This window comes from Taudactylus pleione, unplaced genomic scaffold (genome assembly GCF_031769625.1).
Source record: "Taudactylus pleione unplaced genomic scaffold, aTauple2 ptg000381l, whole genome shotgun sequence".
Taxonomy (NCBI): domain Eukaryota; kingdom Metazoa; phylum Chordata; class Amphibia; order Anura; family Myobatrachidae; genus Taudactylus; species Taudactylus pleione.
Genome location: NW_028284782.1, coordinates 399,758 through 416,690, shown reverse-complemented (window position 1 = coordinate 416,690; position 16,933 = coordinate 399,758). Strand labels below are relative to the sequence as shown.

Below are 16,933 nucleotides of genomic sequence, written 5' to 3'. Positions count from 1 at the left end.
ACCTCCAATCATTAAACTGAACTGTTAATACCCCCCTATTTCATCTCCACATCCATCCCCCCCAACCTACCCCTGCACCCTACATTTGTTTCTTTTGCCCATCTGCAGTTGCATTAGGGATAAGGAAGCATTGTGACTGTCCTGAGAACCTAATCTTTCTGCTGCAAACACAAAAACCTGATAACAATTGTTACAATAAACATAGATTTTTTTGACAATTACTCTGCTACTAGCTTCATTCTCATAGGAATTAGGGGTATACAGTATATACTTATTTATCACCACACACAAGCAGGTCAAGCGCAGGTACTCGTAAATCATATTTACTCCATATTGCAACCAAATTTCTCTTTTTATGAGACCATAGTGAGTCTACACAACTCACTATTTGGCTGCTGCTACAAGTAATATAATTTGAATTGATTAGCACCTAAATACAGGTTACTTACTTTTCTTGTGGTTTAAACCTGATGATATCGTCAGGTTGTGCAGGTTCGGGGATGAGGGAGGGTGCCAGCACTGAATGATATTGTGAATTATATTATTCAATGAGCCTGATTCAGTAGTGCACTACTGAACGCAGATTCCCTATATTTGGGAATCTGCGCAGGCGTATGACCCGTTCTGCGCATGCGCAGAACGGATCTGCGATCCTGCTCGTAGACTGGCAGCAGACTGGCAGTGATTGACAGTCTGCTGCCATTCGTGGGCGGGGAGGGGCGGGGAGGGGTGGCGATGCCCTCCGTTCCTCGAAACAGAGGCGTGTCACCGCCATTGGGGGGAGGGAAGAAGCCAGGGCTCCATCGGCTGTCACAGATTTCCTGACTTCTTCATTTCAACTGGGCCGGCTGGCTGCGTGACCCCGTGGGTCACCTTAGCCGGCCGATGTCCAGCAAAGTATCCGATGCTAGGTTGGACAATGCAGCTCAGATACGTAATGCAACAAGAGGTGTGATGCCTCCTGCTACATTACCATATCAGCACAGACGGAATTGCAAAACTTTGCAATTCCGTGTGAAGCTGAATCAGGCCAAGTGTGCGTGCTCAATATCATTAAGGACATTGGGCACATCACTGCCGGGGACACACTACACGATATCACTCATGGAGCAAATTATGTAGTGGATATGCGCCTTAAGTGGTATTACATGCACAGCATAATTTAAAGAATTAGACAGGAGTTCTTTCTAGCTTTATCCTCTGCGATCAGTGAGGGATGATGATATGACTGATTTTCCACTTCTCACCTTGCAGGTAAAAAATCTATTGCCACCAGGCATCTGTTATAGAAATACTAGTGCTGTCTGGAATATACTGATTTTCTAAGTATTTTGTCATTAATTAATGTCTGCAAAATCCAGAGTGACTTAAGGTCTGACTATATATATATATATATATATATATATATATATATATATATATATATATATTAGAAACATATTTGCCTACACTCTCGCCCCCGCACCCCGGAAGTGTGGGCAGATCTCCCGCATCCTGCCCACTTCCTAGTGAAGCGGGCAGGATGGGGAGATTTAGTGGGTAATTTGCTTGTCCTCAAGAAGGGGGCAGGGCTAAACGCCGCAATTTGCATTAATTGCATAATCAGTCCGGCCCCGCCCCCTGAATCTGCCTCTAGTGGCAGCTCTTGGGGCTGCTCCCGGAAACGATGTCTATAAAGTAGGTAAGTATGCCTAGATACATGGGATACTGTTTAGGCTCTGTTTGTTTGTATTAGAATTTTATGACTTGTATTTGGTGTGGGGTGAGGTTACTGCGGGTGGGATGCAATCAGTCACTACACTTGTATGCTTCACTATATATTTAATAGGGCACAGGCTGCAGGCCTGTTTCAAGGCTGCATAGGTTTTTATCTCAAAGTCGTTTTTTTTCTAAGTGGTATTACAAGTACAGCATAATTTAAAGTTAGAGAAGAGGAACACAGGAAGACAACATTTAAAAAGAACTCTCTAAAACTTGGAAACAATTGAAAAGGAACTTCTGAGCTTCTGGACACCCTGCATCTCAGACACCTGCTTTCATTATAACCTGGACACACCTTTTGCTAACACCATGCTTCAGCATTGCAAGCAACTACCAGTTAGTTTGCTGCACACTTATTTTTTGTATGCATTTTTTTCTACGCTACATTGTTTAAATCATTCCTATACCACTGTCAATTTATCTCTATACCACTGCAGTATCTACCATTGTTTCACACCTATGCATGTTTTAGAATACTTTATCCTAATTTTAAAGTCCTGCAACTTTAACAACTCCTTTTGTTTATAATATACTATTGTAGTTGTGCCTTTTCATCTACCAGCACTGTTCTTCCTTTTACCTGATCTTTAGACATTTTAACTGTACTGTACCTGTATCTCACGCTCATCACTACTAGTGCCGTTTCCCTCCCCCCCCAATTCCCTCATCTACACTATGGGGTAAATTTACTAAAATGAGAGTTTTTAGAAGTGAGTTTTAGAAGAGATGTTGCCCATAGCAACCAATCAGATTCTACTTAACATTTAACTAGCACCTTCTAGAAGATAATAGCTAGAATCTGATTGGTTGCTATGGGCAACATCTCTTCTAAAACTCACTTCTAAAAACTCACTTTAGTAAATTTACCCCTATGTCTCTCTTTTCTTCTACTCCCCCCTCACTCAGCAGCTACATTATTCTCTCCTCTACCACCAGCTCCCACCTCTTTCCTCCCTCCACGTTCTCTTCCCCCGCCTTCCTCTCCTCTGTCTCCATTCATCACATCTAGTACTCTCCACCGCATCTCCCATAGATCCATTATTATTCACTTTTCTTCCACCATGGTCCTTCTACACCAACACTAAGCCCTGCACCCTCCCTTTTCTAGAAGTTACCACTCCTCTTCTCCACCCACACCACACTAAACCTCCACCTTGCCCACCACCTGCTGTCACCCTTCCTCATTCAGAAGCCTGCCACATACCCACACTCTCCTCATCCCCCTGCTGCGCGCAGCATCCATTCAGTGTTGGAAGAGGGCTGGGGGAAGCCCAGCTTGTGAGGCTCCTCCCAGCCTAATGTTATTTGGAGGCATCTCATGCGGGCACGCCTCCAAATAACGTCACATAGGGGGCGTGGCTTATGGTAACTAGGCCACGCCGCGATGTAAGGGCGCCCTCTTAAGAGCAGGCACAGAGTGCTCTGACCTCTGGAGCTGGCCCTGTCTATATAATACTGGTTCCCGTCCATGACAGCTTCATCTTCAACTCCTTGAATCTCCTAGCCATCACCAAATCCTGGATTCATCCATCTGACACCACTTTTCCTGCAGCTATCTCCTTTGGGGGCCAAACATTCTCTCACACACCCTGGCCTGGAGGTTGCGGGGCCTTCTATCCTCTGGTCACTCCTACCAACTCTTACCTTCTGAACCCTCAATTTCATTCTTTCTATTCGAGGCTCATGATATTCACCTCTTTCAACTTCTTCGAGTAGCTGCCTTTTTTCATGAACCTGGCCTTAGCTCAAAATTCCTTGATAACTTTGCTTCCTGGCTCTTAGGGGTCTATTTACTAAGCTGTGTTAGGAGATAAAGTGAACGGTGATAAGGTACCAGCCAATCAGCCAACTGCCATGTCACAGGCTGTGTTTGATAAATGGCACTTAGGAGCTGATTGGCTGCTACCTTATCACCGTTCACTTTATCTCCTAACACTGCTTGGTAAATAGACCCCTTAATCTTCAAATGGGCTCTCAAGACCCATTTCCTCCTAAAAGCTTTCCAGCGCTCATCCTAACCCACTACTCCATGTTCCTTCCTCCAGCCTATCTGTGTCACCCCTGTTTGTCTGCACCTCCCCTTTAGAATGTAAGCTCTCACGAGTAGGGCCCTCTTCCCTCACGTGCTTCTCCTTGCCTTACTTATACTTTAATTTACAACGGTTGCTGACACCCTGCTGTTTATTTAAATGTTATGCAGCAATGTTTTTAAACCGTGTATTTGTCCTGCATTATTTGTACTGTTAATAACTGTTTTTCTTGTGTGCTCATTTGTTTATGTATTTTGTAAGGCGCTGCAGAACTCTTTTGGTGCCATATAAATAAATGATAATAATAATAATAAAAAATATTTGACTCTGTGGGTCATTGGAAATAAATTGTTCATACAGACCCATAATTACTCAGTGTGGCAGTTCTTACAGCAAATCTGACTATAAAATCTATTTTCACACATATTTTCTCTGGAACTCTCTGCAGAATTTTGGCATGATTCATATTTTTCAGCGGTCTGGCATCAAAAACTACATTTGTTCTGTGGTTATTATTAACTGCTACAGAAATAAATAACTCAGCCTGAAGTTGAGAGAGACTTCCTGGGTGACTGCTCTCAAATAATTACAAACATTTTGGCACAAAAAAAAGAAAGCTGTAGAACATGGAAATAAAATGTGTTCATGCTTTGTTTGGCAGGGAAGTCACTTGTTACCTGTCAGTCCCTAGCAGAGAAAAGAAACTAACACCAAATAATCTCTCAGCTCATTGCTGTACACAGTAAGCATGCAAGACAATGCTTTACTCGTTTGCCATACAATGTTTATTATTATTTTTCTACTCTCTTTCCCCTGTACTGGCATCTCAAGGTTTCTAGAGCCACCGTTTGCTCAGTCTCACTAGTGTATATTTTATATGAACTTTTGCTTTGACTCCTAGACCCTGAGGGGCAAATTCAATAAAGCGCTGGAGCCGTCTCAGCACGTTAACTCCAGAAGACTGATTCTACTCACAGTCTATGGAGGTGACAGCAGAATCAGCCTACCGTAATGACAGCTTGCATTGAACTTAATCTGCCACTTATTCTCTATTATAAATCTTCAGAATGGAAAGATATATTGGCCTAATAGGTCATTTAAATTAGCTGCGAGTGGGGCAAAGTGCCAATGCATCGGCATGGACATGCCGGTAACGGCACATCTACTCGTCCTCATCTTGTCCTAGACTTGCACATTTTGTACAGAGCCCCATGAGGCTGCAAGCAAAAGTCTGCGAACTTATCACTGCTTAATACATCACCCCATATCTTTTGGGGGGGGGGCTTCATGGAGTCCCTGACTGGGAGGGAATAAGATGCTTGCTGCAGCACCAGGCTTTTCAATAATTGCCTGTCACACAGCACAGCTGTAGACCAGATCAGGTGATGGTTTAGGAGGAGGATGGCAGTAATGGCATGTAAGATCCATGGCTGCCGCCATCATGAAGTAGAACAAGGATGTCTATTTCAGAGAAATCCTTCATTTCAGTGTAAGGCGGCCTCAGGAATGCTCCCAGGTAATGTGCCCTAGGCAACTGCCTAAAGGTTTGCACGCTACACAGGGCCATAACACAGCTTTACTGGCGTCCTGTACCGGTCCTGCCCACATTATGCATATCGCGCATAGGGGCAGGGACGCCAGAACCCGGAAGTGCAGCAGTGCATGGAGCATCTTCAAGATGCTCCGGCAGCTGTTCACACAGCAGGGTGCCTGCCCATGAGCGTAACTACCATAGCTGCAAGGGGTGCAGCTGCTATGGGGTCTAGAGCTGAGGGGGCGCCATGTTTCTTCCTTAAATAAAGGAGATAAAGGAGATTGCATAATAATAATATAGCAGGAATGTACAATTTGTCAGTGATAGTTTAACTTTAAAACAAGTGGATGATACTGACAAATATATACGTAATAGAGCAATGGACCTTTTTAGTATTTCAGAAGGAGACATTCAAGCTGAACTTTTTATTATTCCTTTGTTGTGTAGTTCTAGTTCTTCTAAAGTCTATAAATATAACTGGAAACAGTATATTACCTGGAAGATCTGTCTGATCAATGAATGGTTTCAGCTTCAGCCTATAGCTATTTTTGTGGATCTCCATCTTAAAAAATAAGCATCTGGAATTCTATATATGATAAATAACACTGACTTTCTAAATTGACTTGTGATTGTACAGATTTTTTTATGTTAATAATCTATTTATGCCTACGCTGTGTGTGACGATTTATGTTGTGCAAAAACATATTTGATTCAAGTTCCAGGTCTTTCCAAGTCTACTTCTGTATTTCATTTCCAATGGTATTGACTGAAATTGATTTCCAATATTTTTCCCATACAATTGTGTGATTATACTATTGGTCTTTCAGCAGCATCAACTTGTGTCAAAATCTCTATGTCACAATGTTAACAGATTTCTGTTTAAAATTTTTAACAATATTCTCTTATTGTTAAAACTTGATTTAGATATATGAACAATATTTTTATGTTTTAGATTGGTCCTTTCCAATTATCACACACTTTTCAGTGCTTTTCTTAAAACAATTAAGATTATATTGTAATATACAGATGCATAATTCCATCTGTTGTTAGGATTATTAAAGATTATAATATATGTTCATTAGGTGTACTGTATTCTAAACCTAGTGGTCATAATTACTTGTAGCCAGCAAATGAACCCAGAACAGAGTTATAGTTATAATTATCTACTGCCTGGAGCCAGGAACTAACACAATGCCTGTAACCACCAATCTCCCAGAGTCAGGAATTAACATAGTGCGTATAATTACCTATTTATCAGAGTAAAAAACGAATGGCCCCCATACATTATCGACAGATTGTTGCAATCCTGCAATCCTCAGATGCCAGGTCAGAGGATCAGTGAAATCTAACATGTTGGTTTTCACTAATTTGCAGATCACAATCAAAATATGACGGAGGACGAGGAGGAAGAGGAAGAGGAAGAGGAGGAAGAGGAGGAGGAGTTTATATAGTGCAAACATATTCTGCAGCGCTTTACAGAGAATATCTGGCCATTCACATAAAGTCCCTATCCCAGTGGAGCTTACAATCTATATTCCCTATCACATGCATACATACACACTAGGTAAAAAAAAATTTGTTGGGAGCCAAGTAACCTACCAGTATATTTTTGGAGTGTGGGAGGAAACCAGAGCACCCGGAGGAAACCCACGCAAGCACAGGGAGAATATACAAACTCCACACAGGTAGGGCCATGGTGGGAATCGAGCACACGACCTCAGAGCTGTGAGGTAGTAATGCTAACCATTATATTGTCTGTGCTGTGCTGAATAATTAGGGATGTGAGCCGACCCCCGTGTTTTGGTTTTGGATCTGTATCTACTTCGAGGTTTTGGATCTGGATCTGGTTTTGCAACACCGCCCTTGCGTGTTTTGGTTTTGGATCTGTATTTTTAACAAAAAAATTATAAAAACAGCTAAAATCACATAATTTGGGCCTGTTTTTGTTTCCACAGTATTATTAATCTTAATAAGAATAATTTTCAGGCATTTCCAGTCATTATTAACCACCTCACAGCTCACTATTGTGTTGACTACTTTTTTTCACCAATATAGCCAAAGGCTGCAGTGGGTTGGCTGGCTAAAGTAAGTGACAGAGCAGTGGCACAAACGCACAATAGTTTAAAAAAATATAGGACATCTATGAAACATTACCACACAGCAGTGGCAGACAGGATGACAGTTTAATAAACTATAAAAATGTCAGTCAGCAATGACCCAAATTGTGCAAAATGTAAAGAAAAGAGGTGTAAGATGGAATTGTCCTTGGGCCCTACCCACCCACGCTTATGTGGGATATTAAAAAGGACATGCACACTTTAAAAAACCAAGCACTTTAACAACAAGGACTGACACTTTTTGCATGTGCTGCTCCAAACTGCTGGTAGCTGATACTGGACTGTTTGTTATTAATTTACAAATTATTATAATTTTGTTAAATAACTGCATGAACTCGCTGCAAATTACGTAACAGGGAGGAGGTGCTTAGATGGTTACCAACACTACCTCTACTAACTTTGGCTACACAAATGGTACAGATAAAAAGCAAAAAAATCCCAGCCTGGTGCTAATGAAAACTAATAAAAATATATATATATAAATAGCTGCATACACCATAGGGTCTGTGTAAACCCCAAAGAGATTACCAAGGCAATCACAAAAACAAACAAAAGGTATAGGTGTTGCGCTAATAATTAATTAATTAATTATGACTGGATATGGCAAAAATCAATATCAAGACACCAGATATAAAGTTAGAAATAGTTATTTATATAATATGCATAAAAAGTAACAATGTAACAATATACAATAATTAAAACTACTTCTTAGTAAGAAGTCTATGCAGACTAGTCTGATTATATTATAAAAAGAAAACTGCTACAATAGCTAGTACGTGAATTCCCTGCAATGGGGACCGTATATATATATGAAACAATCTGTCCAGAAAATATGACAGTCTCACCGGACAGCCATACATGTAATTAAAGTCTTAGTTCACCTTCCCTGACCTCCAGGTCCAGTAATATTAAGGCAGTACTTACTGCTACTATTTTGCTTTTAAACCTGCTGGACATTGCCTAAGGATTGTCTCTCTGATTCATGAGAGCCACCAGCGCTACTTTCTATATTCACTGTGAGTACGCTGCACTTGGACTGTGTGCGGAGTAAGGTGAAGGCGATCATGAGGTAGACTTCTTATAGCCTCCGGACGCGCTTATCCTTGGATCACCTGTCAGTGGTCTTCAAACAGGAGACACTATACCAGCAGCACTATCTACTGAGCCCAGTAAGTGATGGATTATTATCAGACCTGGAGGTCACAAAATGGGTGGCTCAGTTTTCCAATACACAGAGTTGTTTAAACGCCTTAATATTACTGGAACTGGAGGTCAGAGAAGGTGAACTAAGACTTTAATTACGTGTATGGATGTCTGGTGAGACTGTTATATTTTCTGGACAGATTGTTTCATATATATATACGGTGCCCACAGCAGGGCATTCACGTAGTAGCTATTGTAGAAGATTTATTTTTATAATATAATCAGACTAGTCTGCATAGGCTTCTTAATATGTACTTTTAATTATTGTATATTGTTACATTGTTACTTCTTATGCATATTATATAAAGAACTATTTCTAACTTTATATCTGGTGTCTTGATCTTGATTTTTACCATGTCCAGCCATAATTAATTAATTAGTTATTTATTAGTGCAACACCTATATCTTTTTTGGTTTTCGTGATTACAAATGGTACAGATGCCTTAACAACTGTTGTCAGGATTTGGTTTAAAATAATTCCACACCACAGATGTGGCTTTTCTGATCTTATGCCCATGCATGACAATATCTTTCTTTTTATCACAAGCAAGAACTGCTGCCACTGGTGGCTGATTTACACAAACAACATCCTCATCATCAACATCCTCATTAGCATCAGATAGGACACAAATATCCCCCTCATCCTCCTTTTGCACTTCTTCCACATTATCATGCTCAATTTCTATTATTTCACTATGTACTGTAATACTAGCACATCTGTCAAGACGTCAGTGAACCACTGTGCAACTGGGTGACAGCTGTTATACTTGCTTCCTCTATCAAAAAATTGTTTAAAGGTCAATTGTTTTTTGAAACTACTACTACAAGTAGTCTTCTTAGTCTCTTTCTGGAATGAAGATCCACCCCCAGCAGCAGCAGCAGGCTTATTGGATAAGGGAGGGGTTACCTAGCCTTATCCTTGATGCAGAACTACCTCCGATCATTACAGGATATTGATGATGAAGGTGTTGGTGGTGGATACTGCAGGTGCTGGGATCTAGCTGAGGGAAGGGAGCTAACTGATGCTGGACTGTCTGTTGTTATTTTTTTAGCACCAGTTTCTGATTTTCCCAAAAACGTTCCATGAACTCGCTGTAAATGACATAACAGGGAGGAGATTTCTAAATGGTTAAGGTCCCTACCTCTACTTACTGTGGCTTTGCAAACGCTACAGATGGTTTGACAATTGTTGTCCAGAATTGAGTATAAATTATTCCACACATAAGAAGTGGATTTTTTGTCTTATGCCCAGGCATGACAATGGGCTTTTCCTTATAGTTTTAAAAATATTGATTTTCAGTGCGCAATTAAATCAGGGATGCAGCAAAGGGTGAAAGTACAATGGAGTAAACACCCACTACTCCACAAAAACATGTACGGTGAAAAAAATGTCCCTCACCCACTAGCGCTCCCCTAACCACAAGTGCACATAAATGATAATATGGAGAGATAATCACCATAAATCCAAATCACTTGATACAGGATAACATACAGCGTTGGATAAAAGCCAGTGATCTTTGAGTGCTGAAGCCAAAATATTTTCTTATCTTCCAATGATTAGAAGCTGACCACAGCAAACCTCATATATGGGGATATAGAAAAAAATACAAACATAGTATAGATCCAAAAAACACAAAAGTAAAGTTTAATGATCAGTTACACTCACAATTAGCAGATAAAAATCAGACATGTAAAATCCATTCAACATGGCATGGCAGCAGCATCTAAAACAGACCCCCTCCTTGTCTTCCTTGGATGGTATATAAATGGCAAAAACACCTGCTCCGGATGCAGTTGGATGCCCAAGGTGGAACAAGTGAAGTCAGTCCTCTGCCAATAATATATGCAGTCCTTAGAGCCCACGCTTGGGCATCCAACTGCATCCGGAGCAGGTGTTTTTGCCATTTATATACCATCCAAGGAAGACAAGGAGGGGGTCTGTTTTAGATGCTGCTGCCATGCCATGTTGAATGGATTTTACATGCCTGATTTTTATCTGCTATTTGTGAGTGTAACTGATCATTAAACTATACCTTTGTGTTTTTTGGATCTATACTATGTTTGTATTTTTTTCTATATCCCCATATATGAGGTTTGCTGTGGTCAGCTTCTAATCATTGGAGGATAAGAAAAATTTTTGGCTTCAACACTATCAAAGATCACTGGCTTTTATCCAACGCTGTATGTTATCCTGTATCAAGTGATTTGGATTTATGGTGATTATCTCTCCATCTTATCATTTATGTGCACTTGTGGTTAGGGGAGCGCTAGTGGGTGAGGGACATTTTTTTCACAATGGGTTTTTCCTTATCATGGGCAACAACTGTTTACAATGGTGCCTGATTTGCACAAGCAGCATCCTCATCAACAACATCCTCATCATCAACATCCTCATTATCAACATCCTTATTAACATCAGCTACACAAATATTCTCCTCTTTCTGCAGCTAGCTTTCCCTTTTATGTTTTTTCTTTACCAATGTAAAAGATTGCTTCTTTGATTTTAAGCTCTGTATGCCTTTGGGCATTGGCTTTAGTAGATGAATCAGACAGACTAATATGGATATGACTGGTGACACTGGCAGCACTAGTATGTGCTTCCTGCTCTCCTCTCAACTGATCGTTCTCCAATTTTAAATATTACGCCTCTGTATCAATGACCTACAGCGTCACAATATAATTATGAATATTACACTGCGGTTCCACGTACAGTGTCGCAATACATGTATGAATATTACACTGCGGTTCCTCTTATAGAGTCACAATGCGTGTATGAATATTACACTGCAGTTCCACTTACAGTGTCACAATACATGTATGAATATTATACTGCAGTTCCACTTACAATGTCACAATATCTATTATGAATATTACACTGCGGTTCCACTTACAGTGTCACAATGTGTGTATGAATATTACACTGTGGTTCCACTTACAGTGTCACAATACATGTATGAATATTATACTGCGGTTCCACACACTGTCACAATATGTGTATAAATATTACACTGCAGTACAACCTACAGTGTCACAATACATGTATGAATATTACACTGCAGTACCACTTAAAGTGTCACAATACTTGGATGAAATTGGGGTACCACCTACAATGTCACAATACATGTATGAATATCACACTGCGGTACCACTTACAGTGTCACAATTCTTGGATGAAATTGCTTCTTGATTTTAGATGCCCTGACTTAAGCCCTGTATGCCCATGGGAATCAACTTTAGTAGATGACGTAGACTGACTAGTATCATCAAGACTGGTGGCACTGGCAGCAGCTCCAGTACTAGTATGTGGTTCCTGCTCTCCTCTCAAATGATTGTTCTCCATATCAACAAACATGAACGAAGTGGGGTACAGCACATATGTCAATTTGTACCAATTTTAAATATTACACTGCGGTATCAATGACCTACAGCATCACAATACTTTTTATGAATATTACACTGCGGTACGACCTACAGTGACACAATATATGTGTGAATATTACACTAAGAAGAAGAAGTAGAATAATTATAAGAATAATAAGAAGAATTATTTATTTATTTATTATTACAAGTTATTTATATAGTGCAAACATATTCTGCAGCGCTTTACAGAGAATATTTGGCCATTCACATCAGTCCTAACCCCAGTGGAGCTTACAATCTATATTCCCTATCACATGCACACACACATACACACTAGGGTAAAACACTTTTGTTGGGAGCCAAGTAACCTACCAGTATATATTTGGAGTGTGGGAGGAAACCAGAGTACCCGGAGGAAACCCACGCAAGCGCAGGGAGAATATACAAACTCCACACAGGTAGGGCCATGGTGGGTATCGAACCCACGACCTCAGTGCTGTGAGGTACTAATGCTAACCATTATATTGTCTGTGCTGTGCAGAATAATTAGGGGTGTGTGCCGACCCCCGTGTTTTCGTTTTGGATCTGTATCTCCTTCGAGGTTTTGGATCTGGATCTGGTTTTGCAGAGCAGTGGCACAAACGCACAGCGGTTTACAAAAATATAGGACATCTATGAAACATTACCACACAGCAGTTGCAGACAGGATGACAGTTTAATAAACTATAAAAATGTCAGTCAGCAATGACCCAAATTGTGCAAAATGTAAAGAAAAGAGGTGCAAGATGGAATTGTCCTTGGGCCCTAGCACCCACGCTTATGTGGGATATTAAAAAGGACATGCACACTTTAAAAAACCAAGCACTTTAGTAACAAGGACTGACACTTTTTGCATGTGGTGGTCCAAACTGCTGGTAGCTGATACTGGACTGTTTGTTATTAATTTACAAATTATTATAATTTTGTTAAATAAATTGCATGAACTCGCTGCAAATGACGTAACAGGGAGGAGGTGCTTAGATGGTTACCAACACTACCTCTACTAACTTTGGCTACACAAATGGTACAGATAAAAGCAAAAAAATCCCAGCTCGCATAGGGCATATAGCCCAAACTTGCTCCAGTGCCCTCCAAGGGGGACAGCACCCCCACAATGGGCACTCGGAGTCTTCATAACTCAAATACCCTCACCAGAGGGATTTATTGGTCGAAGTTTCGAGGTGCACTTCACCCCTTCCTGGTTATGTTGTCCTGAGGAAGGGGTGAAGTGCACCCCGAAACGTCGACCAATAAATCCCTCTGGTGAGGGTATTTGAGTTATGAAGACTCCGAGTGCCGCCTGATTTTTGTGACTATTATATATATATATATATAAAAATAGCTGCATACACCAAAAGGTCTCTGTAAACCCCAAAGAGATTACCAAGGCAATCACAAAAACAAACAAAAGGTATAGGTGTTGCGCTAATAAATAATTAATTCATTAATTATGACTGGACATGGCAAAAATCAAGATCAAGGCACAAGATATAAAGTTAGAAATAGTTCTTTATATAATATGCATAAAAAAGTAACAATGTAACAATATACAATAATAAAAACTACTTCTTATTAAGAAGTCTATGCAGACTAGTCTGATTATATTATAAAAAGAAAACTTCTACATTAGCTAGTAGGTTAATTCCCTGCTGCGGGGACCGTATATATATATATATATATATATATATATATATATATATGAAATAATCTGTCCAGAAAATACGACAGTCTCGCAGGACATCCACACACGTAATTAACCACTTGCCTGGCATAGTCATATCAGATACGACCATACCAGACTGGGCTTTACCTGACATGGTGGTGTCTGATACAACCAGTCAGAAACACCCACTAGGTGGCTGCGGGAAGCTAATCTTCATGCAGCCATCTACATCAGAGCCTCTGCACCCCTAGCTGCCCCTCCAGTGTGTCCTGATCACTGCTGGCCACAGTGATCGGGCATCTGGCAGCATCCCCCTCCCCACGCGGCTACTGACTCCAGTGTACCCAGTGTATCCCGATCACTGTGGCCAGCAGAGATCGGGCAGCCTGCGTGACCCTCCCCCCCCGGCAGCCGGCTCAATTTTATGTATTTGCTTCCCCCGACGCTGCAGTGTCCCTGGGCCGGCCCATCCATTTCCCCGATGCTGCAGTGACTCTGTGCACCGGTGCACCCTCCACCCTCTTCTCCCGGTGGTTCTCCAGCACTGGTCCTCGAGCCAGCCCACCCTCCACCCTAGGAAGACACAGCAGCCCCCTGATGGACAGACAGAGCACCCAGAGCACCCCTAGACGAACAGGGCACTCCTTCAAGACACAGCAGCCCCTTGATGGACAGATACAGCACCCAGAGTACCTCTAGACCGACAGAGCAGAGCTCCCCTGCAAGACACAGCAGCCCCTTGATGGACGGGCAGAGCACAGTGACAGCACATCTGTTCAGTACACTCTCCACAGCCGGAGTGAAATGGTGCAGAAGACCAGGGACCTTTATAGACTCCAAAACCCCTGAGGATGACGTTTTGCCATGTTTTGGATCATGAGTTTGGTGGGAAAACCCGAGCCCGAGCCTGACTCGGATCCTGCTCGGATTCCCTATGTTCGTGTGGACCCGGTTCTTGGAGAACCAGACCCACTCATCTCTAATAATAATACAGAATAATGATATATTTTAATGTGCATTAATCTTCTCCCTTTTTTAATAGTTTACAAAAACATCAATTTCTAGTAGTTAGAAGAATTAGAAGCAGAGTAGTGTAATTGTTGTGATTTGATGCTTTGAAACAGGTTATGATCAGAGTACTGGAAAAACTCCAAAGTGGTGCACAGATGGATTCCACTTCCCTATTCCCTGAACAACACCAGTTTGAGACATATTAAAAATATTATTAATAAGCTTTTGAAAGTGCTACCATAACATTTTCTTATGACAAGGGGAAAATCAAACCTTTGCCTGTTTGAGCTGTCAAAATAGTAATGCAATTATTAAAGGTGTATACATTAAACATCCCTTGTAATGTCATAGAATTCCCTGAAAAGGATTATTTTCCTGTAAGTTCTTGTGTTTCTTGTGAATATGTCATTTACTTGTTAAAATGCATTGTGTGGATTGTTGTATGTTGAACATATCATTAGGGCTATCATGATTGGACAGAAGGAACCTGACTCCTACATCAGAGCATAGATTGTTTTTCCAACATACTGGTCTCCCTATGTTCTGTACAATAATGTTTCTAAACTACAATAATAAGAGAGGCAAGGATTATCACATGTAACCATAAATTCACTATCATTACTGTAGTATTTTAAAGTATTTATATTCTTTGACCAATATCTTCACATTTTTCATTTAAATGGACAAATTAACATGTTCTTCAATTGCTTGTTGAAGGAACCTATCTCTGAAATGTGTAGTACAAGGACATTGAAAGGGTTAAGGGTAATATCCAAGATCCTGTCAGCACAGGAATTGGTCCAAAGCACATGGATACTTTAATTTACCAGAGACATGGGTGATTTTTGGGTTGTAGCACATAAATGTCATATTACACTTGAATTGAGAATGGTAGAAAGAACACAGGCAGTGCGGTAGACACCATTCAATGGTCAGTTGAGTCTTCCCTCCACCACTGTTATCACAAGTATATGAGGACAAGCAGGAAGGAGCAGAAAATTAGGTTTTATATGAATTTATTTAGATTATTCTGTTCTTGCTTTGAAGCATAGACGTTTAATTATAAAGTTGACTAATATTTAGCAAATGAATACTACAAATTGAAAGTGTATTGCGGTAAACAACAGGCACTGTAAACTTCTGCATGGTTGTAAACAGCCTATGGCCATATCCCTGTACAAAATATATACTTACACCACCGTGTATGATAAATTAAATTATTAAACTGCCTTTCAATACACTCAGAACTATTTAAGACATGTTTACCTGGTTCCTTGCTGCACTGAACATGGTATATCAAGACTGACAGCATGATGATATGACAGTAGGAAGGTCCTGGTGCCAGTGAGGTTCTCCAGACAAATACAGGGCAGAGCATCTTCATCATTATTCTTGTCTTCTGAATTTATTTTGTCTTCAATTGATTTGCTAGAGCAGTCTTTTGAGTCTGTGTAATAAAAAAAAAAACCTTTGTAAATTATATACACCTTGTAAAGGTTTGTTATAGACATCACTGAACCTATAGCATCAAAAGATGAGCCTAAACTATACCTATCGATCTGTGTGGCACTATTACCTTTAGGTCAATGCGGAACTATCACCTTCATTTTATCTTTCAATCTCCATGCCGTTCTGTGTCTCTCAGTTTCCTTGCTATCTTTCTTCCTGTCACAAAAACAGCTTTATGACAAATTTCCTGTCAATGTTTCCGTTCCTCTCTGAGTCTACACCTCATATATTAAAGAGAAAATAGGCTGCCCTTCATCTGTTTATATCTGCATAGTGTTTTTGTGTTATATATGTACAGTATAACTGTTCCAGTGCACTGTCATACACGTATAACGGTTCCAGTGCACAGTGTTCTATGTGTACATCTCTTCAAACTCTGTTTCAGTAAACTATACCAATGTCCACTCAGTGTATTAAATAATATTAGATAACCTTTTCATTGAACAATTTGTATTTACACATAAACTTCTGAACATGCATAGTAAGATAATACACAGGTAGACATGTATCAAGTCTTGGAAATAGATAAAATGGAGAAGTTGCCCAAAGCAACCAATCAGCTTCTGTCATTTCAGAGACTGTGCTAGATAAATGACAGGTAGGAGCTGATTGGGTGCTTTGGATAACTTCTTCACTTTTTCGCTCTCCAAGGCTTGGTACATCTCCCCATCAATATGATAGATTAACTCACAAAGATACAGTTCTT

The 16,933-nt window shown here is 40.4% G+C and overlaps 1 protein-coding gene across 2 annotated transcripts in view; it reads right to left on the bottom strand.

Moving 5' to 3' along the window:
• Nucleotides 1-16,933, bottom strand: part of IL2RG (interleukin 2 receptor subunit gamma) — a 97,989-nt gene that overhangs the window by 51,432 nt on the left and 29,624 nt on the right. Inside the window, exons 2-3 of one of the 2 annotated variants that reach the window (XM_088445470.1) lie at nt 16,295-16,383; nt 15,985-16,165 (exon numbers count right to left, since the gene is read on the bottom strand). In XM_088445470.1, the coding sequence (XP_088301596.1) occupies nt 15,985-16,105 (121 nt within the window). In that variant the 5' untranslated portion in view covers nt 16,106-16,165; nt 16,295-16,383. The remainder of the gene's footprint in view (nt 1-15,984; nt 16,166-16,294; nt 16,384-16,933) is intronic. The other variant, XM_088445469.1, reaches the window with a different exon arrangement.